Below are 24,881 nucleotides of genomic sequence, written 5' to 3'. Positions count from 1 at the left end.
TTTGAAATACTGGGAGTTTTATTTAAAGCCATCCATGTGAGCGTTTCAGGGTCAAATAATAAAGACATCATGTACACACCGCTGTACGCCTTTTAAAATTCACAAGCACAGAATATGATAAAAACAAAATGCAGCATGCAACTTCTAGTAAGTGTCCAGCTTTCCAGTACCAATAATAAAACACAACATGTAGACACTGCAGAGTCATGGAGTAAACTTTCTGACATACTAGGTCATTAAGAATAAAAACAACAAAGGAAAGCATGATGACGTCTTCTGAAGTGAAAGAGAGCAGAGAGAAACAGAGGATATCTCCAGCTGTCTAAAATGGCTTCCTTTCCTTTTTCCTCATCATATTAGGGGCTTCGATAAAGACATGAAGGCGACAAGCTGTTGGATGCAACAGATCAGTAAACCACTTCTAGCAATTAAAGATAACGTTGCTACAGGAAGTCATCTGACGACTGATGTGATGCGTTTCTGATTATAAAGTCCGATGCGCTGCACCGTGACCAAGGCATAGAGGCAGCCATACAACCTGATAACAGTGATTACATTGGTTTTGGCACTTAGGGATTGGAGTTAAAATAAACAGAGTAGCAACAGGAGGTGCTGGACAGGGAAGGAGTCAGATTGGTAAAAAGAGACGTTAGCTTTGAGCTCAGAAACGGGCACGGATTCTGTCCAACGGATCCGTCTCCCACATCTTGGGATCCCAGGCCTGGAACCAGCCAGTGAAAGTTGGAGGCTCTGCTCCCTGTTTGATGGTGGTGATGGGCAGCCCTCTGCGACCAGATGGGTCTGTGTCCACGTACTCTTTTGCTGCATGACAAGAAGTAGATACAGGGAGGGACAGAAAGGCAGACACGGGGGCAGGAGTCAGGAAGTGAGAACATATAGCAGCGTAACTGCAGAAAGGAAATTTAAACCTGCATAAATTGTTCTGCCCACTTGGTTGAAGACAAAACACTGACATTTTACCACCTTGAAGATAAATGGGCATTTCCTCATCCATCATATACAGAGCATGTTCAGTCATTTGGAGGCTCTGTGTCGACACTGAGCCTATGCCGTACCCTACCTTGGCCTGACGTGCACCTCCCCAGAAATCTATGTATTGTCCTGTCTATTTTTGTAAGCTGAAACAATTTCCCTCAGTGGAAACAAAGCTTTTATTTACTGTTATTCTGACTTCATATGAGTAGTGGAAACCTCCGCTTGTCGCTAGGGCTAATTTATACAATGTAAAATGCCATAGGCTTGTGCTAATAATGTTAGCATGTTATATTTGTTTGGAAAACAAATTTAGTATAAGACGTTAATAAGAAGTTTTGTCGGTGAACCTTGTGAGCTGTAATGGAGCCAAATTTTGTAACATTTCCTTTGTTAAATGTTGCTGTTGTCCCTGGTTTTATATGAGAAGAGGAAAATTCGCTAGCTGCTAGGTTAATTTATACAATGTAAAACGCCATAGGCTTGTGCTAATAACATTAGCATGTTGTATTTGTGGGGAAAATGTGTCCAGATAAAGACAAGTGTTTGTCTGTGTATGCTGCGAGTTACAGTGAAGCTGATTTGTGTATTTGTGTTTGAAATTGTCGCTATTGAGCCATGTTTAATGTGTGTTTTGAATCAACTCAACTTTACAGCACTTCACAGAAACGCTGCAGCCGACTAGTGCTGTGGAGGTGTAACTGCAGAGTGACACACACACACCACTGAGCGAGTATAAATGCTCACAGCTGTGTAGGCCATGGCAAATAGGCTCTGCACACACAAGTACAAATCTGCCTTTATCCTGAAAACAGCAGCAAATCAAAGACATTGATGAGAGCGGTGAAAGTGAAATATAAGGCCGAAAACACAGCAAGCGGCGGCAAGCAGGGTAGTTTAACTTTTAGCAACAAATTACAGCGAGAGAAAAGCCTCATCCAGTCACTACACAAAGTTGTGTGACTTCTGTGACATGTTGACCTATGTAACAAAGAATTTCTTCCTACCTAAAACACTGGAACACACCTGTCGGCTACAGAAAAATTTTGTTGCGAGCTTCATGTCGCCACTACTTGGCGTATTTTCAGCATAATAGTTAAGTTGCAGGCCTTAAAACCAAAACAATGAGCCCATAAGAGACTTAAAAGCTCCTTAGAGCTGCAGCGTCGGGTAATAATTGTCTGAGTTCATCACTATGAGCAACACCTCTCACCTTTCACATCATCTTTTTCATTAATAGAAAAATATTGATCCTGAATTGCGACACTCATGGTGGTTTAAGAAAACGAACAATGGCCATTTTCTCAAGTAATTTTGAAAACACTTGCAATACTTTCATTCAACGCCACAGTTATGACTCTGTCGTGCTTTCTGGCAGAAAGACAATATGATATGTGTGTTGCATCTGTTTCTCCTTTTAGCGTTTTCATGCAACAAACCTATTTTGGGAGCTCCATTCCTTTCCTCTGCGTTAGCATCGTTGCCAACCCAAATGAAGATCTACAGGGAAGAGAAACACACTCAGTCACTCAAACAGTCACCAGCTATGCAGCATTTTAAGAGTCTGTATGCCTCAGTGTAGTCTGTGGAGGCTCTGAACTGCATACCAACATTTTACAGTTTAAAAATGTTTCCACAAGCTCAGATGATGACAACAGGGAGCTCATCTTACCTGGTCCCTGGTATCTAGGAGCATGACATCATCCGTAGCCAGGTCGGATTGAGTGAAGTCTCCTGGTACTTCTTCAACCTGAGAGAAAGAGCAGGAAACAAACTCAGATGCACAGTGTGTGGATTATTTTATATTACACTATATTAGCTGTGTTGACAGGCTAAACCAAATAAATGTGTCACATCTGCAGCATATACGCCTTAATAAGAAAACAGATTGTGCTGTTATACCACTGTGACTTACAATAAGTCGTCCAGTTTTGTTGGAGCAGCCAAACAGACGTGGGGGATTGATCATCTGCTGCAGACTCTTGGAGGTCTGGTAATCCTTCTTGCCACCAAGAGCAGACCAGAAATCAGCTGGAACAGAAGAAAATAATACATCCATCAGCTCCGAGTAGATTGTCCCATTTTTGGTGCTTTTGTTTGTTTAAACAGGAAGTGACTCGCGTCCTCCACCACAGCTCTTGAGGAGATGCCTCATCTTTTTAAGTTTAATCAAAACCAGACCAGAAATGCAGCAGTAACTGTTTATCAGGCCGGTCAGTCATCGGGCCAATGACTTGATCTGCACAGCAACACGCAGCACGTAGCAATCAGACATGACTCAGCTGCAGTTTTGGTCGTCACTGGAACAATCAGTGTAATTTTCCCAACTAAACACAGTCAAGCTTTTCTTATTCCTCAAAGTCAAGTCAACGATTAAGATAAAGTAGAACTGATTGAAGAAAACTTTTGGCTTTACAGGACTGTGCAGCCATTAGGCTAATGAGTATGTCTATGACGACTGATGATGCATCCACCCTCTGTAGCTGTCAAAATCAGACTAGCTCTGTCAGCGATATCCTCTAAAATATTTGGCATATGAATAAAGAAAAATGTGTCTCGACAGATTGCCCAGTTTATTTTCATGCATGGATAAGCAGAGGTGTGGAATCGAGTCAGACTCGAGTTACGAATTTGATTACATTAGATTTGATTTGACAGAAATAAAAGACTTGGACTTTAACACCAATGACTCGTGACTTTACATGGACTTGAGCCTTTTGACCTGAAAATACTTGATACCTTCCCTCGAGCCCGAAGAGTTAAGACTATGCCACGAATCAATTAATTTCTTTTCATTTCCTGGATCAACTAATATTAACTTAATCAAAGTAAGTCTGAATTCACCAGATGATCCACTTTGTGTGAACCGGTCTGACAGCGTCCAATCGAGTTGTAGGGTTTTCTCTACTCCAGCTTCCTCCCACAGTCCAAAGACATGCAGGTTAATTGGTGACTCTAAATTGTCCGTAGGTGTGAATGTGAGTGTGAATGGTTGTCTGTCTCTATGTGTCAGCCCTGTGATAGTCTGGTGACCTGTCCAGGGTGTGCCCCGCCTCTCGCCTAGTGTCAGCTGGGATAGGCTCCAGCCCCCCCGCAACCCCTAACGGGTCATTTTGTCTTTGATAGCTCAGTTGGCAGAGCAGAAGGATGGGGTTTTCGTCGGTTTGATGTGTGACCATTCAGAATGACAAGGCATGAATGGGCCTCAAATTAAACACTGTAGGTTACAATGACTATGTTTTACATGCACAAAATATTCCTGTTCTTGCACTTATTCCAAAAAAAACTATTCCTACTAAGCTGTTCACATGGCTGATGGAAACGAATATTCCACTAATACTCTTTTTACATACAGCCAAGCATACTCCGATTATCGTGCCCCAACATTACATCAAAATATGGTAAAGTGGAATGGCTAAAGCTGCTTGTAATTTTGCTTTAAATCAAAACAGGATTTTTTCAGAGTTTCCCAGCACTGGCAGATTTGTTGGACCATGCACACCCAGCCTCTCTTTCATTCCTTTGATCACCTTCTTAAAAAAGTTGCCAAAAACCTATATTCTGTGCATATGCTGATATGTTGTTTATCAAGGCAAAATTTAGGGCCCAGAGTTTTTTTTCCACCAGTAGCGGACTTGTCTGTGCACAAAGAATGCCCCTAAAACCTGAATAATATCGGCGTATCCCACGTCTCAATCGGAAACTGCTACATTCAGAATAAGGACTGATTCCAAATATTGAAATGGAGCATGCTGTTTCCATGACCCCCGTCAGAATAATGGTGAAATATTAGTGTGCACGTGAATGTACCAAATGATTTGGTCCCTCCTGTTGTTATTTTACACACAGTCTATTAGTCGACAGAGGACACCCACCTGGCTCCTTGCCCTCTGACACTTGGGAGGGACTGCCACCTAGGAAGCCCACCACATGCTTGGCAGCTTCCATCTCCTCATCACTGGCTCCAACGCCCCGCCACACAAATAACGCACTGGGTGTTTTCAGGACAAACACATCATTGGTGTTCAGATTGGAAGCAGAGGCCTCGACCTGGGGGAACACATGTAGACAGGTGACAGGTGGAAATCAAGAATGTGACCACAACAACACAAGACCACGCGCCGGCGGATGGCTCACCTCCACAGCCCGGGTAGCACGGGAGGAGCTCTGACGGATGTGGAAGAGGCGAGTGCTAGCAGTCTGCGACTGTCCGCCTTTGCGGGACGTTCCTCCGCTGTGGATGATCATGGGTTTGCCCTGGAACAGGCTCATCAGATGTGGAGGCTCCTGGCCCTGAGTCACTCGCACCTGTGGACGAAGTCATGTAATTTGTTGTAAACGGGCTAAGTTGTAATTATGTTTTGATGCCTGCATCACTGGGACAGAGAGTAAATGAAACTCTTAAGTAACTGATCTAGTTTGGAGTTGAAGCTTCACATGGTAGTAGGTGATGTGGCAGCACTCTGTTACGAGTGTGAGGATCTGAAACTGTTATGTATGTACAGTAAGGAAGTGCAGCAGCTTGAGTAGAGCGGTATTAATAGCAACATTAAAGTAACACTGCCCTCTGCTGGTTGTCCAAGGTCGGTTGTTTTTTATGGCAGAAGAGTGAAGTTATTACTGGTTATTTATTGGTAGTTATTTCTGGTTTTAAATCCTCTGTAATAACTGGTTTAATAAGTTTGAGGAGCTGAACCCTCATTAGCACTCTGCATGCTGCTATCGTGAGGTAACCACACATCATGTTCCTCTGTCTCTTTTACACTCGCCCTTTATGGCACCCAAGAGAAAAATTGTAAGTTATGTGCAAGGTTAAATGAGCAAATCAATAAGCTAAATGTTATTGTGAAAGCTTCAAGTTAGTTCTCAGTTTTGACACCTTTGCTGCAACTTCTTACTCAAGTTCCTTAATCCTCTCATGTTCAGAGAACTCGAAAAACTTTGTCTATTCATGTCAGATTCAAGGAAGAAAACTCCTAATATTATTATGAGTTATTACTCACTAAATTCATTATCTTTTATTATTCCGTTAATACTCTTGGCTCACAGCTTAATGTGGTGCTTATGTTGAGAGATACAATAATGAGACTGTGCAGAGTCTGAACTTGTTTTCACACGTGATGTAAAGGTAAATATTGTGTCAACGTTGAGCTCCAACCTGAACCGGGGATCCTCCCATTGAGTCATCGAGCTTCACAGTGAGGAACGCCGAAGCTGCCAGCTCATCCTGTGTGCACTTCAGCCCCTGCCTGACACAGCAACACACACACAGCCTGAATTAGTTTCCTACAGTCACCATCGTTACTGGTGTGTTTGTGTGGTTGTGTGTTGTCTCAGACTGGGTGTGGTAGGGTACTGTGTGTACACGCTCAACTAAAGCTTGTTATTCACACTGTTACATAAATTACACTGTACATACATGCAGATTTTTAAAACACCTTCAACTTTGTGTCACTCAGTTAATAATATATGCCCACATTGACTATGCTATTCCCAAAATAAGTCCAAAATAAGTAAGTATAGTTAAGTAAACGTTCTTCTGTTAGTCTAATTCTAATTCTAATTCAGTCCAGAGTACTGACGACCATATTTGCTCGCCATTGTTTGGAATCCTTGATTTGCAATACATTCATGAACCGATGTGTTTGTGGTGTGGAGAGGGGGTGGATCCAACTGAGAACCAGAGGACATTGCGGCGGTAGCGACTTGACAGTCAAAAAGTAGCTACGCCCCGAAGCATACCCTGCTTCATCGTCTTTTTAAGTCTAAATGGGACTATCCATCCATTTTTAATTGCTTATCCGAAGCCAGGTCGCAGGGGCAGCAGGCCGAGCAAGACACTCCAGAAATCCCTCTCCCCAGCAACGCTTTCCACCTCCTCCTGGGGGACCCCAAGGTGTTCCCAGGCCAGATGACATATGTAATCCCTCCAACATGTTCTGGGTCTGCCGCGGGGCCTCCTACCTGTGGGATGTGCCCTGAACTCTAATGGGAGGCGCCCAGGAGGCATCCTGATCAGATGCCCGAATCACCTCAACTGAGCCCTTTCGACACAAAGAAGCAGCGGCTCTACTCCGAGCTCCCTCCGGATGTCTGAGCTCCTTTCCCTATCTCTAAGGCTGAGTCCAGCCACCCCACGAAGGAAACTCATTTCAGCTGCTTGTACCTGCCACTTTACTCTTTAGATCACTACCCAGAGCTCATGAACATAGGTGAGGGTTCGGACATAGATGGACCAGTAAATCGAAAGCTTTGCCCTCTGGCTCAGCTCCCTCTTCACCACAACAGTCCAGTCCAAACCGCCAATCCATCTCACGCTCCATTCTACCCTTACTCATGATCAAGACCTTGAGGTACTTGTACTTGCTTGCGGCAGTAACTCACTCCCAACCTGAAGGGGGCAATCCACTGTTTTCTGGCAGAGAGCCATGGCCTCAGACTCTTAATGGGTTTATAATTTACAAAATGAACGTCATGCTGTACTGAAGAAGATTTGTAGCTAGAGATTGAGACCGTAAACTTCAGGAAAATTATACTGAGGTAAAAAATCAAGTGTTGCCTGATATCAGAGAGAACTGTGAACTCATTACACTCCGTTTTCATCGTCAGTCTGATGCTGCGTCCACTCTGCATTCGAAGGGTGGTTTGAATTCTCCCTAACCTATAGTAACATGTTGGTTTTGCCAGGATTTTAAGAGTGAAGCAGAGTGAAGTAAAACAAACAAAGAGGTTGGGTGATATTAAGAAGACATGTTGATTCAGGACAGCCTTGATAGCAGCCAATGTCTTGTCTATAGCGCTTGCCACTGTTGTTATTACTCATCATTGGCGCACCGCTTACCAACACTTGCCAACAGCTTTAGTCCAACCTGTGGCATTGTTGGCTAATCTAAACTGACTAACTGAGAAATTGCTGTTTCGTGTCATGCCAGACGAATCAGTCAACTCTGATTCAATGGAGTGGGTGAATTCAAAAGTCTGGACCTGGACAAAACCAAGTGAGAAGTCTGGTCATTTTCTTGTACATTTTGATACAATCAGACTTCTTTTTTTCTGAACCAGTGGAGTCGCCCCCTGCTGGCCATAAAAGAGAAAGCAGCTTTAAGGGATTTCCGCATTAGCTTCAATTTTCAGACCTGGAGGCTCCGCCCACATCTTCTATGCAGTTCAGAATAATGAAGACAGTTGGAGATTAATTAGATACAAAATAGGATGTAGATTATACAGGATGATTTTTTTTTCCTTGGCGAATTTCATGTTATTCCCAGGCGGCAACCTCTGGGCCTGAAAAATGAAGCCAATGTGGAAGTGCTAAAAACTTTAGTTTACCACGGTAACCCCTCTGATAAACGGAGTGAGGTATATCACAACGAGAGTTTTGCTGTTATTTAATGCAGCCCCCTTTCAGGCGTGTCCAATCATGGAAGCTCCAATAACAACCACATCTGTAGGGAGACAGACCAATCATGTTGAGTTGCATGGGCTAGCCCATAGCCCTTTATAAGTGCCTGCAGCACCCCACCTATCATTCCCGCTTTCTCCCCCATGAAGATCATAAGAGCTCCTCAGCTGTCCTGACATTAGGATTTTCACTGAACTGTTCTAGGAGACAACCCTCAGATCCACCCCTCGCTCCTCCACAGCTCCACCCTCATGTCAGACAAAATGCCAAAGTCAAGGCTTTAGCACAGCAGTCCACAAACTTATGGCTGATGTCAAGGTGGCTTTATCCATTATTTTATACAGTCTATGGTTTTTCCAAAATGATGTACAGATTTTATGCATTTTATTACCCAAAATGGCTAAAAAATAGTGCGTAAAACTGCTGTAAATGCCCCCCCCCCCCAGGTTTGGGCTGAGCTCCAGATGTTTCCTTCTAGCTCCACCTCTGGTTTTTTTGTTAATCATTCTTTTTACCCACCAGGTGTAGATGATGTGCTGCTCCCTGCCTCCCAGTCTGTAGCTGTAGAGGATGAGGTAACAGTCTCCACCATAGAAGTGACCGTAGCTAGAGGGATCCACAGGCACCTTGTCACCCTCAACACGCCAAATCTGAAAGCCAGAACACAACCTGTTTTTCCAAACTTCACCACACTGTTTTATCTGAGTCTTTAAAAAAAACAACCTCTTAGCACATTCGTACCTGGACCTTGCCCTTGCCATCATCCACCATGCCGTGCTGAGCTGCCATGGCCTTGTTGCTGTGCAGGGTGGAGGCATCAAAGGGCACCTGCTCCACTTTGGCTATCCTGCCAATGGCGTAGGCCTTACTGGGGCAAGTGGTCTGGTCTTTGTCCTTCCAGTCGCTGAAGAACTGCTTAAACAAGGTCGTCTCAGCTCCTGCAGGAAGTACCTGGATCTGTAAAGGAGGGAGGTCAGAGAGGTTATCAGCTGTATCTTTGATATGGTATTATATGTGTGAATACAGGTGATACCAGATGCTGCTTTTCTGCAAGACTCATGTTTGTTTCATGCACTTGTCAGCTTTACCTGTGTCTTATTGCAGTATCCCTTGTCTTTGATGAACTGCTGACCTGCTGACATGGCTGCTTTACGCTCCGCTGTGTTGGCCTTGGGACCTGATTGGAATCACATAAGAGATGACATGATGATCAAGAATTATAAGATGGTCGTAATTTTCAAAAAGACTGTGCAGTTTGACCCTCCCATATGCTACTTCAAGAGAGAATCTATGTAATAAACTACCTAGTGAGCATTTTTCTTCAATTAGCATGTTTAGAATTAAAGCAGAAAAAACAGTCATTTCCTGCTGTGTTATTGAGTCTGTGATGCTGTCGGCACCTTTCCAAACAAAGATGTTCTTGTCCACCCCATTGTCCAGGATGTAGCACTCATCAGGAGACAGCATGGCCTGTTTGAAGGGACTGGCCTGAGCCACGACCGACACCTTCATCGTGCCAGAGGCATCAGAGATCTACAAGGCAGAGGGACCATATCAGCGACCAGCTCTGTTCTCAAAGTGTACGGTTAGACATGCTTGAGGAACATGCTTCCTTATTATATTTCTCTTTGTTTTTGTTCAGTTTACTTATTTTACATATATATTGCTTCGAATTGTATTTTTCTCTAATGATGCTTCCTGTTTGCACTGTCCCTGAGGAATCAAGGATTATCTTATCTTATCACCTTACCTTACCTTACCTTAACCAATAAATGACCATTTGTACATTAATTACTCGTCATGTGTTGGGTTGAATTCAGGAAGGAAACTTTGTTTTTCTCACGTGCCTTCGGAGAACGAAGAATCCAAAAATGGAGAAAATTCTTTATGAACTGGGGTAAAAAGGGACCACGTTAAACAACAGCAAAACTACATTAAAACATCTGTTTACAAACTCTCACACAACTCCTGCAATATAATCCAAGTCTCATTTATCTGGTCGTATGCTCAGAACTTCCCAAACACTTTCATTTTCATTAAAACTTGACTATTTAAAACACTTCAGCATTAACGGTCTCACATGTAGACCAGTCGCGCAATCGGGCAAGCTCACCCAAGCACGTACCTTGTATGCAGAACTGTTTTAAATGAGCAAATGACTGGATAAATGAGACTTGGATTATACTGCTAGACTTGTGTGAGAGAGCTTGTAAACAGATGTTTTGCTGTTGTTTAACGTGGCCCCATTTTACCCCAGTTCATCAAGAACTTTCAATGTGTTTGGTTTCTTAGTTCACCGAAGGCATATAGATTTTTTTAAGATTATTATTTGGGCTTTTTATGCCTTTATTGGACAGGACAGGTTAAATGTGAAAAGGGGAGTGAGGGGGATGACATGCAGCAAAGGGCAAGCCTGTGGCCACTGTGGCAAGGACATTTGTCTTTGTACATGGGACACCAACTCTACTCGATGAGCTACCAAGCACCCCAAAGAATATTTCTTTTTCACAGATTATCTGTCTCATGCACCTCAGCTGCCTTTTACTTTAATTCACCATGAATTTTCTCAGTTTTTGAAATCTTCGTTCACCAGAGGCACGTGAGAAAAACTATGTATGTGAAGTATTCCTTCAGTTGGTCATTCAACAACCTCAAAACATCTTAATTTCTTGCAATATAAAACAGATTTTTTCAGAAATGCATTATTTTACAGTCTTATGCTGTAACTGTACTATGCAATAGTGTAATATATATTATATGAACTACATTAATAACTATTTAAAGTTACAGACTTATTTCTAAAAGTTGCATTCAGTGACAGACAGTTTAAACATGCAGGCATCTTTGCAAATTCATTTGCCCTTGATTCAGGCTATAATATTCAAGAATTGTTTTCAAATTCAAATCAGCACCACAAAATGCAGATTTATCAATTATCAGGCTTCATTTGAAATATCTCCTTTTGAGTTTGAGTTAAAATCTTAATCCCAGCCTAGAAATCAAAGTCATGCATATATATCATGCATATATAAAAATTCAGTTCATTTGAACTGACTGTCACTTACGTCACTCACCATGTAGAGGGCAGCCTTCTTCTTGTTGGCGGTGTCCACCTTTATGTCGTCCGTAGCGGGGGCAATGGTGGGTTTGGGCCCCAGAGCCTAAACAAGTAGAGGAATGAATCATTGTTCTCATCTTTGTCATAATTATCAGTTACAACTGAGGTTTTATACACAAATAAAGGCACGACAGCCTTGACAGTGATGCGTTTTGTAGACAACGTTCAGCTTTTCTCAGATTGAAAAAGATCTTGATTTATTTAAAACATATTCTGTAAACACCCCCTCCCCCTCCACACTCTCCTCTCTTGTTGTAAAGGAAGTGTTTACAATGCCGCCTTGGCACAGAGTTGGCACATGAGCAGCGCATTACAAAGGACAGCATTGTGTCCACTCGTTCCCACGCTGACTAATCACCGACTGTGAAATGCATCAATACCACTTATAGCTTTAGCTCACGAGTGATCACCTTTAGGGTGAAAACTTCAGCATGTGGCCAAGATTCAACCGGAAGAAGGACACAAAATGAGGAATGTGTGTATGTACGGGAGATTGTGTTTTACATCAATGACTGCTTGTGGCTCTTCTCCCTCCTCCACCATGTGCAATTTGGCTCTGCCGTTTCTCTCATTATCTCGGATGTCAAAGCAGACGTTAGAGGCCTTCAGCCTTTCAAAACGGTTACACTCACTGCCACACCACTGATAGACGTCCTGCAGGAGAGGGAGAGACAGGAAATGCATATCAAAGTTAGAATCTTCAAGATTTCAGTCCTGGTTGATCTGCTGACAATCATGGTTACTGGTGGTAACAGCAGGTGTCCTTAAAAACAGGTCAGAGACTTCTGAGGCAGCAAATATGGCTGTTTTTAACAGAGGAGCACCTGGTGTATCTGTTTACAGTGCAGCCAAACAAATTTAGTTTGTTTTAATAAAGAAGAAACTCATTCGTTCCCTTTGCATCATGTGATGAGCAACCATGATCTAGTTTATAGGTAAAGGAGCATCAGTGGGAAATGTTGGGTTTATTATCAGCATAGATGGTATTGTATGCTGTGCTGTCTTCTATGAGTCCTTCATGCTTCAGTAAGCAGTGGGAATTCAGCACCAAAATGGCAGACTCAGCCGCTAACAATGACAACAGCTATATAAAGGGGTAATTACAGTACAGGATGTAAATACATTGAATGGCTGAAAAAAATTATGACCATAAACAGGGGTTTAAATTAAAAAAAAAAAAAGAAACTTAAGTATTGTTACTTTAAAGGGACAGTTCACCACAAAATCAAAAATATCTGTCATGCTATTTATCAATCTAGATCAGTGGTTCCCAACTGGTGGGTCAGGGTCTACAAGTGGGTTGTGGATCCATTTTGAATGGACCACAACTGACTCTCAGACTTGTCAAGTTTGTAAAAAACACACTTTATTTTGTAGTACAGTGATTTTCCAGCACAGACCATTTATTTTAAAGTGCTATTTCCTTCTGTAGAGTGAGTGAAAAACGGCAGCTACCTAAAAGAGACAGCAAACTAACTCCGAAACATGACCCTAACACCAGTACAGGAATATATTAAACTGTGTTGCTGAGTGTTGGAGATATTGGGCGTAGAGATCCTCTCCAATGTAATGAAACTGGATGGCACTCAGCTTGTGGTGCTCAGAGCACCTAAAAAAAGGACGTTTGAAAAACTCAACAGCAATGTCTCTTTTCAGAAATCATGACCTGGTTACTCAAGATAATCCACAGACCTTGATGTGAGCAGTTCATGTAGGAACTATTCTCTTTCTTCCAAACTACATCCAACTGTATCAATGTGCAACTCACCTAGGGCCACCAAGCTAGCTAACATTACAGCTCAGCTGAGGAGGACGGCATTAATGTTTACATCTCACACTGTCACAAGCACGAGCCTGTTGTCCATGAGTAGATCCAAACTCCTTCTGTGTGGTGATATGGTTGGCAGGTGTAGTTTGGTAGAAAGAAAATAGTTCCTACGTGAAACTGCTCACGACAAGGTCTGTGGATTATCTTGAGTAACCGCGTCATGATTTCTGGAAAGAGACATTGATGTTGAGTTTTTCAGATGTATTTCTTTGAAGCTTTGAGCACCACAAGCTGTGTGCCATCTAGTTCCATTATATTGAAGAGAAGGCAGACATCTCTATGGCTGATATCTCCAACACTCTGCAACTCATTCCAAAACAATCTAGATTGATAAACAGCACTACAGGTGAGAGGAAAAATATGTATTTTTGATTTTGGGGTGAACTGTCCCTTTAAGTCACCACTCTCTCACAGTAAACAAATGATGGCAATGAAGACAGAATATAGTCCATGAGCGCTTCCATTAGTATTATGACAGTAAGTATATCTAAGTAAGCATTTAAATACACTCTTTATCACACATATACACACTGAAACAGATGAATCCAGCCCACCTTGCCGAGGTCAATAATGAAGCAGTCTCCCTTGTTGAAGCTGGCCCAAGACATGTCCACCTCTGTCGCTCTGATGACCCTGCGACCCTTGACATGCAGCAGGCGCTTCACGTTCATGTCATTGGTCACCACATGCTGAAAACCTGAGGCCGCACCCCCCAGCTGTGACAAAAAAGATACTAATTCAAGTCAGCTTACATGCAGGGAAATCCTTCCTGAAATGTCTCCTTCATTACACGTGCACAGTTACGGGGAGAAAAGGGCACAAATTGTACATCTTGTGTGTGGTTTACGACTGCCTTGTGTTAGTCGAATAAACAGTCACAAATGCACTACTGAGAGGTCTGAGGCAGGATGTGAGGAGACAGATGATTTTAATGAGAGAAAGAGCTCAATATTCGCTGCACAGTGAGGGTGATATGAGTTTCACACAGCACAGTAAAAACCTCAAAGGACAAAGGGCTGTAAATTTGTGCTGTGCCAAATAATGGGATTAACATGTGCCATAAATCACAGCTAACAAAGCCAATAAACCCTATCAGATGGGGAGAAATGAAACTAACATGATGCCTGCCTCTGGAAAGGAGGATCATGTCTGTTCTGAGCAACAGTGGTGTACCTGCAAGGCGGGATTGTGTCGTAACGAGCCGTCCTTGGTGAAGCCATTAAACAAAACAAGTATTTACAAGGCATGCAAATAATTCTCTGCAAATAAGCAACAGACATGTTCTGCGGGAGAAAAAACAATTTGACTGCTTTAGTTTGATGCACTATTTAACATGGAGAAACTGAAGCTGAGACCTGTTTCTTCACAAGAACAAATACAAATAAGAACTTCCTTGTCCTTAAAATGTCTATTGAGGGTTTAGCATTTACTAACAAAGGCACAGAGTCTTGTGAGCATCTGGAGGAGTGGCTCTTTAGGCCTCAAAATGGAAACCACATTCATGCCGTTCATCTTCCTCACTAGAGAGGCAGTAAAACTTTCCATGGCTACAATGCTGGCTCTGTTTATTCTAATGGTAGGATTGTTTCCCAACAGTGGAGTTACCAAAACTATGAAGAGATAATGAGGTTTAGCTCTGTCTCTGAAAAACACTGTGTAACTGTGTGTGTGTTGGTGCACATGTGCAGAGCAGAATTTCCACCCACCAACTCTGCAAAGCGGTAAACAAGAGTTTGGCCTAATTACATCCAACTATAGCCAGAAGGAGGTTTGGATGGTTTTCATGGTAATACGAAACAGATGGCTGGTTAAAAAGTGGCTTGTGTCTTTTCAAAATGTCCTCCTTTGAGCAGGGTGGTTGCCTCAGTTACAGTCAGTCAGTCGGGCAGGCACGCCCTGGCATGGCGAGAGGGGAATGTTGAGTTACCTCTGAACTTCAGACTCATCAGTCGCTCTGTTTGACAAAGTTCATGTGATGCTGACAATCATTAATCCCTGTGGATATATTTAGGTCAAACAGATTCCTGAGACAGATCGTTGCTGTGTTTGTCACTTTTTCGTCATTTAAAATTAATGTTTATGTTGTAAGAACCATACTGTAACCTCTTCATTGCACACTTTATATTTTTAAGCATGTATTTTGGAATAGCAGACTAAAAAAGACAGAAGCATGTCTTTAAAGTTGACTCATTTATGAGGGCAATAACCTAGAGAAATGGTCTCTAACCCTTTTTGTGACCACACGTCATGGTGCATACATATAAACTGTGAGCAGTTTATTTAAGTTTTCCCTTCTCAAACTATTTGAATAATTTTTAGATGTCATGATCCTGTTTTTTCTGTTAAGTTTTGTTACCCATTTCATGTTCACGTTTTGTGTCTTGTCTTGTACTTCCTGTTTTATTTTGAAGTGTTCACCTGCCTCTCCTTGTCTCCGTAGGTTTTACTTCCTGTCTGGCGCTGTCACACCTGCTCTCTGATTGTTCCTCCCCAGCTGTGTCTCATCAACCCCCATTACCTCATGTATTTAACCCTCATGTCTTCCCCTGTCTTGTTGCCAGTTCGTCATACTTCACAGTCCTCGTCCCAGCTCTCTATCTTGTCTCGCCTTGCCAGTAATAACAGTTTTGTCTTTTGATCTAGTTTTCGCCTCACGATTTGGATACCTTTGCCAGCTCTGATTGTTATTCTGTGTACCGAACCCTGCCTGTCTTTTGAATAAACCTCGTTCTTGTCAACCGGAAGAAGAATTGAGCCTTTGTGTCCTTTCCGAGCCACGTTCATGACATTAGAGGCCTAAAAAGGGTAAAACTGTACAGTATTTTTTAAAAGAAATGAGACCTGAGACATGTTAGCAAATCTGAGAGGCACATATAGACTGTATAAAATAGTGGATGAAGCTACCGTGACATCACCCATTGGTTTGTGGACTCCTGTTTGGCATTTTGGCTGTTGTCATCTTAGATTTTTGTAGCTGGAAGTGGCCATGTTTGATGAGAGGGCGGAGCTGTGGAGGAGCGAGGGGTGGATCTGACTCATAAGCCCCTTTACCAGTGCCTGTTCAAGACGGGAATGTCGCCCCATAATTCTCCCTCACTGTTCTGTATCAGCATCTGTGAAAAAGCTGGCCGAATGGGACCATGAGTGGGACAGGTGTGACATTTTGACGGTATCTTATGTATGCAAACTGCTACCGGAAGATTTAATGAGCAGCTACTAGCAGTTAGTGTCTAACTCAAAAAAGGCAAAAAGCAGCCAAAAATGTCTGCAAATTGGGGAGACAATGAGGTCTGGGAGCTTCTTACCCTCCCAGCAGAGGGTGAGATCAACCACCATGAAACAGGAGGTGTAAATTATTGTTGTTGCCATGTTATATTATTCTTACTGTTTATAAAGCACTGCCTGACGCCCATGTTATGTGTCACACTAGAGGCCGACGTCTCTGTGTAAAAAATTGAGCATAGCGTTAGTTCAGGCAGGACACGATGTCAAGCTCAGCTCACATCCCAGCTATGTCAGCCGATCTCAAACAGCCCAATCAACTGATGGAGCACCAGATGGAAATAAAGTTTTCTTTGACTAAAGTGTTCCTGACTGAACAGTGGTGACACCTCGCAGACAGCCTGTCACTCAAGGCAGCCACGCCCTTAATTACACGTAACTTTAGGTTTTCGCATCAGCTTCATCTTTCAACCCCATAGGTTGGGGCATGGATGCAGGGCAGGAATTTAAGCTAAATGCTAACAACAGCATTGCTAACATTCTCACAATGACAATACCAACAGGCTGATGTTTAGCATCTTTGTATATTGTTATATGTTTAACATCTGTACAGTGGAGCTCACCTTGTACTTGATTCCTGACTTGAAGTACCCCAGAAAGGTGTTGGACTCTGTGTTCTGCAACTCCCTGTACTGCACCGGCCCTCCACCCAGGAAATCATCCAGCTGTGTTGCAAAGATGGCCGCCGCACCGCTCTCATCCTGTGAACACTCATCCCCTGCGGAGAAAGAGACATTTGTAGTCTTTTCCTGGGTTGTTTTCACACTTTTGCTCCACACAGATACTCAAGGATCAAGTTTCTCATAAAAACATTCTGTTATTTTACATTAGCAGAGCAAACTGCAGCACCGTAGTTTCTGCAGTGACCTTATGGCGCCTCTGAGTCAGGACCGGAGGCTTTGAATCCCACAAACCACATCTGCAGCAGAGCCGCTCTGTATCCTGCTATTACTGTCAGATGGCACACAACATGGATAAACTATTCCATGATCCTTCATGACTAACATTGATCCCAGACAGAGGGATTAATTATGTTCTCATGTTATTTCTGCTACAGTGTCTTACAGGCTGTTGCAATGGCAGCAGAGAAGTAAAAGGACAGACTGTGCGCCGGCGCTGGAGAACTGGCAGGATCACTACAAACATGCAGGGACTGGTCTCTTGTGGCCTCCGGGGGTATTCCAGAAGTGAGTAACAGGCCTACAGTGGTTTCATTTGAGTCTGTTATGCAACTCAGAGTTTTCGGAGCATGGGAAGACTTTGATTTAGGATATAAAGTTGGCTGCTATTGTTCCCTCTGCACAGGCCTGAGCTGGGATGAGAGCAGACAGCACAGAGAGGGAGCTGTGCAGCTGAGAGGAATTTCACAAACTGGTCTGACTTACAGAGAAGAATTTTTCAGCGACTCATACAGCAGAGGATGTTTCAGCTCTGAGATCAGACGCCTTATCTGATCTATAGTCACTTCTAAACCACAGCTGTGGTGACACAATCACATGAGTGTAAACTGCTCTATTAGTCTCAACAAGTTTGTTCTATAAACTGCTCTGTCGGTTGGTCTGCAAAAATATCCCCACCCTTTGGTGGTCGCTGAAATTTGGCAAGGAGGTCAAACATGTGTGAAGTTGTGTGATAGTGCTCATACCAACAGGATAGGGGGGGAGTGGGTGTGGCCTATCTAAAAAAAAAAGGCGTGTAACTTCCAAATGGATTCACCAACTTGCCCAAGACACTGTGGAAAAATTCATAACGAGACAAAGGAGCTGTCCTTTGCTTAGTGCCGGGCTTAAACTGGACACAGATGCACCGCAAAGCGCACCTTCTGTGTGGAATTTGCATGTTCTCCCCGTGTCAGCGTGGGTTTTCTCCAGGTACTCCAGCTTCCTCCCACAGTCCAAAGACATGCAGGTTAATTGGTGTCTCTAAATTGCCCGTGGGTGTGAATGTGAGTGTGAATGGTTGTCTGTCTCTATGTGTCAGCCCTGTGATAGTCTGGTGACCTGTCCAGGGTGTACCCTGCGTCTCGCCCAATGTCAGCTGGGATAGGCTCCAGCCCCCCAGTGACCCCCAACAGGATAAGCAGTTAAAGAAAATGAATGAATATAATCTATATGTTATACATGAGCTGATTATTATAAATGACAGAATATGGACCCTGTGCTTCCACTGATTTGTTAGTTGTGTCTAAATTGAGAGCGAGAGACAAAGACAGACAGTGACAGAGTTCTACAAGTGACTAGAAAAGAGCAGAGGAGCAGAACTGTTGCTGACTGGCGTGAATAAATGTGCTATTGATGTGAACAGCCAGGCGACAGTTGATGGGCGGCTGCGTGATACTGGGGCACGGTGTGAACATGGTGTGTTTATCTATCTGTGAAAATAAAAATAAAAAAGGGACAATGCGTCAATGCATGCCTACACGTGATCTCAGCTATTGTGAGTTTGTGCTTGTTAGTGTATTTGCCTCGGTCAAAATGCAAAGATGTTCAGCCTTGTGCCATGCCTGTATCTGTCTCAGCTTTGGAAGTAGTTCCTTCTTAATTTGTTAATATTTTACTTTAGTTTTACTTTAGTTTGTCACTGACTTCTCCAAGGAAGTGATTACAATATTGTTCTTTTACTCATTTCAAGAGCCGATACTTTATTGACATTTAAACAATGGGAATTCGTTTTAGTGAGCTGAACCTCAGGACATCATATCACCACTTACAGAAGTAGTGCTACTATAAAATCACAGTTGTCAAACAATAAAACTTTGCACAAAATAACCAAATAACAAGGGGAACAAACGGATGATAGCATTTAGGGAACACACTGCAGTGAAATTGCTTCTATTATTTCTCAAAAATGTAACGAAAGACTTCCTGTTTTGAAAACAACCCTTTTGTTAAAGCAAGACAAAGAGGAAGATTTCAATTAGCAGAATTTTGTTCAAAGTCATTACACTTAAAATTCTAAGTGGCTGAAAATGGGATTATTAAGATGTTGGGTGCACAGTGTGTGTCCATGTCTTACCCAGCCACATGTGTATGTTATATGAAGGAGCTGAGGTGGTGTAGAGCAGCAGGTAGGCGTCCCCGGTGTAGAAGCTGCCATGCAGGGCCTGAGGAACCGGCTTCAGGTCCAAGTTCTCGATACGCCACACCTGCAGGCCCGGCTGCTTTCCTGCTGTCGCAAACTCCTTATGGGAAACCATGATGACTCTAAGGGAACGACAGGGATGAAGAAAGAAGGAGGATGAGAGTAAATATGGAGATGCAGGAGGTCAGAGGGAGAAAAAACAGGGGGTGATTTTAATATTTCTGCCTTGTAAAACTTTCCTTGCAAATCTTTTAATTCCCAACCTAAGGATGCAGAGGAGGACAGAGAGAGGCAGCAAACGATGAAAAGAAGAGACCAAGTAAATGTGGGGAAGTTATTTTTACATATCAGCATCATTTCCTGAACTGTATGATTCTGTAGAGCTGTGGATAACGGCTGAGAAAGACGAAACTGCAGTGGTTACGCACTGCACATATGTGTTGTTGACAAGAGGCTTTTTTTTAACACCATATTTAGGCTTTCAGTGTATAAAGGTATAGGGCTCAGGCATACTTTCCGCAACCAGACAAACTAGTTCTTAGACCTGCAGTTAGTCAAGCATTACTGCTGCTACTGTCACATGAATACATTTTTCACATGCATTAGTTGATTGATTGATTTTCTGACATGAACACCATCTGACATTTGACTCTGACAGGTGACAGCCATGCTTCTCTTTATTTAGTTTTCACATAATCTGCAGGATTAAATGCTCTTTAATGAGTTGGGAACATTCTCCAACTTGTCGTGCCAGTAAAACCCACTGGGTATTCTCAAAAATGCATTGCCTCAAAGCCTAAAGCAAGGACGATTTTCATGAGAAGTTTAGAGATATGTGGTTTGAAAATGACTTTAACCCTCAACCCCTTGGCCTCTCTGCATTAATTTAAGTGACAAGAAAGAAAACTACTTTGTAATATCTGAAAATAAAGCTTATAAAACCTATAACATTGTCTAAAGTATCTTTTAATAACTGAGAAACTTTGACCCATTATCAGCAGATGCTTATTCCTGCCAACATCGAGAGATAACACTGCACACCCAAATTCAATGCTGCACAACCTGCATGACCCAATTACTTAACTCCCACATCTTATGTTTTTATGGAGTCAGAGTGGAGCGTTTAATGTTATTATGTTTCTACTGCAGCATGACTGCAGACCGCTTCAATAAATTAATCTTGTGAACTCGTTGCAGGCGCAGTTAAAGGGACAGTTCACCCCAAAAAAAACCCCACAAAAATACATATTTCCCTCTCACCTATAGTGCTGTCTATCAGTCTAGATTATTTTGGTGTGAGTTGCTGAGTGTTGGAGATATCAGCTGTAGAGATGTCTGCCTTCTCTCCAATATAATGGATCTAGATGGCACTCAGCTTGTGGTGCTCAAAGTGCCAAAAAATACATTTGAAAATCTCAACATAAAAGTCTCCTTCCAGAAATCATGATGCGGCTACTCAGTTTCATGTAGGAGCTATGTTAATTTTTAACTGAACTACACCCCTTAACCGTATCACTGTGCAGAAGGAAGCGTGCATCTGCTCATGAACAAGAGACTGGTGGTTATGACAGGCAAATGTAAACATTAATGGTGTCCTCCTCAGCTGAGCTGTAATGTTACTTGGCTCAGCGGTGCTAGGTGAGAGCAAAAAGAAGATGCACCTTTCCTTCTGCATGTTGATGCATGTAGGAACTATTTTCTTTCTACCGAAATAAACGGATCACTGCGCAGAAGGAAGTGTGCATCTACTTCAAGTTCACCTAGCACCACTGAGCTAGCTAATGTTAAAGCTCAGCCAAGGAGGATGCCATTGTTTACATTTCTTGCTGCCACAAGCACAAGCCCCACATTTGGCGGGTGTAGTTCGGGAGAAAGACAATAGTTCCTACGTGAATCACCATGCAAAAGGAAGAGTGCATCTACTGCTAGCTCACTTAGCACCACTAGCTATCTAGCGTTAAAGCTCAGCTGAGGAAGACAGTATATTATTATATCTCCCTGTCACAAGCATGAGCCCCTCATCCATGAGAGAGTAGATGTACACTTCCTTCTGCACAGGGATACAGTTGGTGGGCGCAGTTAGAAAGAAAATAGTTCCAACATGAAACTGCTCACAACAAGGTCTGTGGATTATCTTGAGCAACCGGGTCGTGATTTCTGGAAAGAGACATTGCTGTTGAGTTTTCAAATGTATTTTTTGACGCTTTGAGTCCCATCTAGTTCTATTATATTGGAGAGGAGGCAGACATCTCTACAGCTGACACCTCCAACACCCAGAAACTCACACCAAAACAATCTAGACTGATAAATAGCACCACAGGGAGGAGGAAATATTTTTTGATTTTGGGGTGAACTGTCTCTTTAAACTCTCCAGTATCACTTAATCTGGCACTCAGAGTGACAGGAAGTTAGAAATAATCTTCAGATCATGATGAGAGTGAGAGATTATGCAGATTTCCCCCCCGATTACACAAGAGCCAGATTACAAGTCACTGTGGCAGCAGGATTATTGCTGCCTGCCGAGAGGCTGACGTCCGCTGTGATGACACAACGTCCACTTCCTCACTTCTGCCACAACTTCCTTTACCCTGTGATCCACATACTGCTCTGTAACTACACCCTACACCTGCATGCATGATGCATTACTGTTTACAGTTAGATATTAAAAGATTACAGCACCCAGAGACAATCCAAACACACCACATCATCATCATCAACACCACCTGAAGGAGTAACATTACTGTGGAGTTTGTTCAGCCGTGTGTTTAATGATGGGCAGCTCAGGTTTCAGTGCAGACAGAGAACACCCAGTGGACTTCCTGTAAGAGGCTGATCAATAAATGCTGCACAAGGGACACGCCTTCAGATCACTTAAGATCCGTGGATGTCTGCTGATGCACTGCTAACAACACTGGTGTGACATAATGTTTATAATGCTGCAGATATGTCTGCTTGGAGGAGCAATGGGCGGGTAAATGAGGGCTGGGCAATGTGGAGAAAATAAAATATCACGATATTTTTCACCAAATACCTCGATAGACGATATTGTAGGGCTGACTACTGGTGCTTTCATTAAATATCTACACAATGAGACAGCTTAAGTCATTGGTTTGGTTCAGAAATCCATTTAAGTCCAAAGTTGTGTTTACTGGGGGATTAGTCGCAAATACCAAACGTATCCAAGTGTGCATTTGCTGTTATTATTGTGAGACTAATAACTGTCAAGTTATCCTGAGACACTGGACAACAAGAAAGGCAAAGAATTGAAAGAATGGGTTAATGCAATGGTGGAAGTAGCATTTTATGAATCCCTTTCGGACCGGTTATGGACTCGGAATATAAGCCTACATAATTATGAACATGCTCTGTGATTATGTGACCCTGCAGAGTGATGTACGAGGACATATGTGTGGCATGTTTTTGTTTGTTAGTTTGTATCTTTCTCTTCCCTTCCAGGCGTATTTGTGATTTTTTCTTTATGTAAGAGTCCACCTCCATATTAGGAAAAGTACGTGCCCTCTATTCTTGTATATTTTATATATATATATTTTATATTCTTGTATATTCTTGAAAATAATATATGTATGCCATTTACTGAGCCTTCCAAACCAATAGGAATTTGAATTATTTTGATAAAAAATATGTATACACAATGGCATTTTTGATAAATAATTAATCAGTAATATGGATATGATGATAAAGTGGGTAAATAATAGAGTTAGAACAGTCTGGTAAGTTCAGAAAATTACATCATTTTACTGCAGTGCAGCTTTTAAAACCAGGAAACAACACGTATGTTATTACCATATGCAAATCTAAGATCATATCTAGTCTCACATTACAATATTGATATAGTATGGATACACTGCCCAGCCCCAAACTGACTTCATCTGTCTGCTGTTTCTGCTGACCGGTCAGACTGGAGGTGAGGCTGATGGGATGTTTCTCTAAATTATTTAACAGGAGAAATGCATTTAAAAAAATAAATAAAATTCATATATGTTGCTTTCATATTCACCTACACTTTTGCACACCTCCTTTTTTTCTTTTTTCTCTTTTTTTCAAGTGTTACATAATGTTCAGACTACTACTTCCTGCACTTCTATCGCCCAGAGTATTTTCCCCATAATAAGCAAAGCAACAGCCCGTGTTTCCATAATAAATGGAAACGCTTTTGTCCCTCTGTTTTCGCTGGCTGCTGTGACTCACACAAGAGAAAATGAACGGAGACTTTCCACATCTGGAGAATCACTTACAAACTTTGCAGCCGTACACTGAACCGGCCACATACGCGCACAAACAGCATAATAATCGGTTCTAACAACGCGAGCTTTGCAGCAGGGAGCAGAGAAAAACTGCACGATTGGAAAGGCTGGTCGGATAAATCAAAGTCCACAGAGTCACAAAAGGTGCATTCATGTCTGGTGGAAGAAGTGAACTCACAGTTTGCAGGATGAATCACACAGGAGAGAGGAGCAGAAGCGTTGATGGAGGCTGTAGATGAGGGAGTGAGCGGAGTGTGGGGAGGCTTTATGTTTTAATGTGTAGTAAAAGAGGAGGAGGAGGAGGAGGAGGAGGAGAGGGAACACTGATTGGTCGACAGAAGAAGCAATGATCGAGATGCTTCAATCAGCCTGTGTGCACTCAGAGAGGAGTTCCTCAAAGATGCGTTTAAACTGTGATAACTCAGGACGCTTTGCTTTTTTAAAGGTCACATACTGTAAAAACTTATATTTCCTCAAGTGACTTTTTGTTGTTATTATTATGAAACAGGTATCAGTGCTGTTGGCTTTAAATATTGTGAAAATATCAAAACGCTCAATCCAAAGAGGAATGCACACAGTCCATATTCAGAAACTGTGCCTTTGAATGAGTCGTCAGGACTTCTGTGAAGTTGTGATGTCATAACCGTACAATAGACTGAATCACAATGTTTGTTTCATGGGTGTATAGACCCTTTTAGGGCTGACGTCACAGTGACATCAGTTTGTTAGCTGTAGATCTTAAAATGTTGTATTGTTGTGTTATTAGGAGCCAGAATAGGCTCAAATCATAAATTTGAACACATACCAGCCGCCACTGCCCATCAACAAAAACAAAGTGGTGGTTAAACATGATAAGACAAAAGGCATGGATGGAGGCAATCATCGAAAATGCTCACATGTGCACACACTTCA

At 42.4% G+C, this 24,881-nt stretch overlaps 1 protein-coding gene across 2 annotated transcripts; it reads right to left on the bottom strand.

Moving 5' to 3' along the window:
- On the bottom strand, window positions 1-24,276 carry scinlb (scinderin like b). Of its 2 annotated transcripts, none has more exons than XM_049599032.1 (17): window positions 24,148-24,276; window positions 19,639-19,826; window positions 17,187-17,341; window positions 13,896-14,057; window positions 12,018-12,167; window positions 11,461-11,556; window positions 9,796-9,928; window positions 9,484-9,572; window positions 9,137-9,352; window positions 8,915-9,045; window positions 6,152-6,242; window positions 5,131-5,301; window positions 4,869-5,043; window positions 2,909-3,024; window positions 2,666-2,743; window positions 2,433-2,493; window positions 1-822 (listed from the first exon to the last, which is right to left on the bottom strand). In XM_049599032.1, the coding sequence occupies exons 2-17, from the start codon at window positions 19,817-19,819 to the stop codon at window positions 662-664; spliced, it is 2,166 nt and encodes a 721-aa protein (XP_049454989.1). In that variant the 5' UTR covers window positions 19,820-19,826; window positions 24,148-24,276; the 3' UTR covers window positions 1-661. The 2 variants fall into 2 exon arrangements, with proteins under 2 accessions (XP_049454989.1, XP_049454991.1); XM_049599034.1 differs by having other exon boundaries at window positions 11,470-11,556.
- Between the last annotated feature and the right edge of the window lie 605 nt (window positions 24,277-24,881).

The sequence above is a fragment of the Epinephelus fuscoguttatus genome, linkage group LG15 (assembly GCF_011397635.1).
Source record: "Epinephelus fuscoguttatus linkage group LG15, E.fuscoguttatus.final_Chr_v1".
Classification (NCBI taxonomy): Eukaryota; Metazoa; Chordata; class Actinopteri; order Perciformes; family Serranidae; genus Epinephelus; species Epinephelus fuscoguttatus.
Note: the sequence above shows the minus strand (reverse complement) of the source record. Positions and strands in the feature narration are given on the sequence as shown.

Coding starts and splice junctions, on each gene's coding strand:
- scinlb (XM_049599032.1), bottom strand. CDS start 19,819: ATGGTTTCCCATAAGGAGTTTGCGACAGCAGGAAAGCAGCCGGGCCTG. Junction 6,243..8,914: donor CAGCACATCATCTACACCTG/GTGGGTAAAAAG, acceptor TTGCTGTGTCAG/GCAGGGGCTGAAGTGCACAC. Junction 2,744..2,908: donor ACAAAACTGGACGACTTATT/GTAAGTCACAGT, acceptor TCTTTCTCTCAG/GTTGAAGAAGTACCAGGAGA.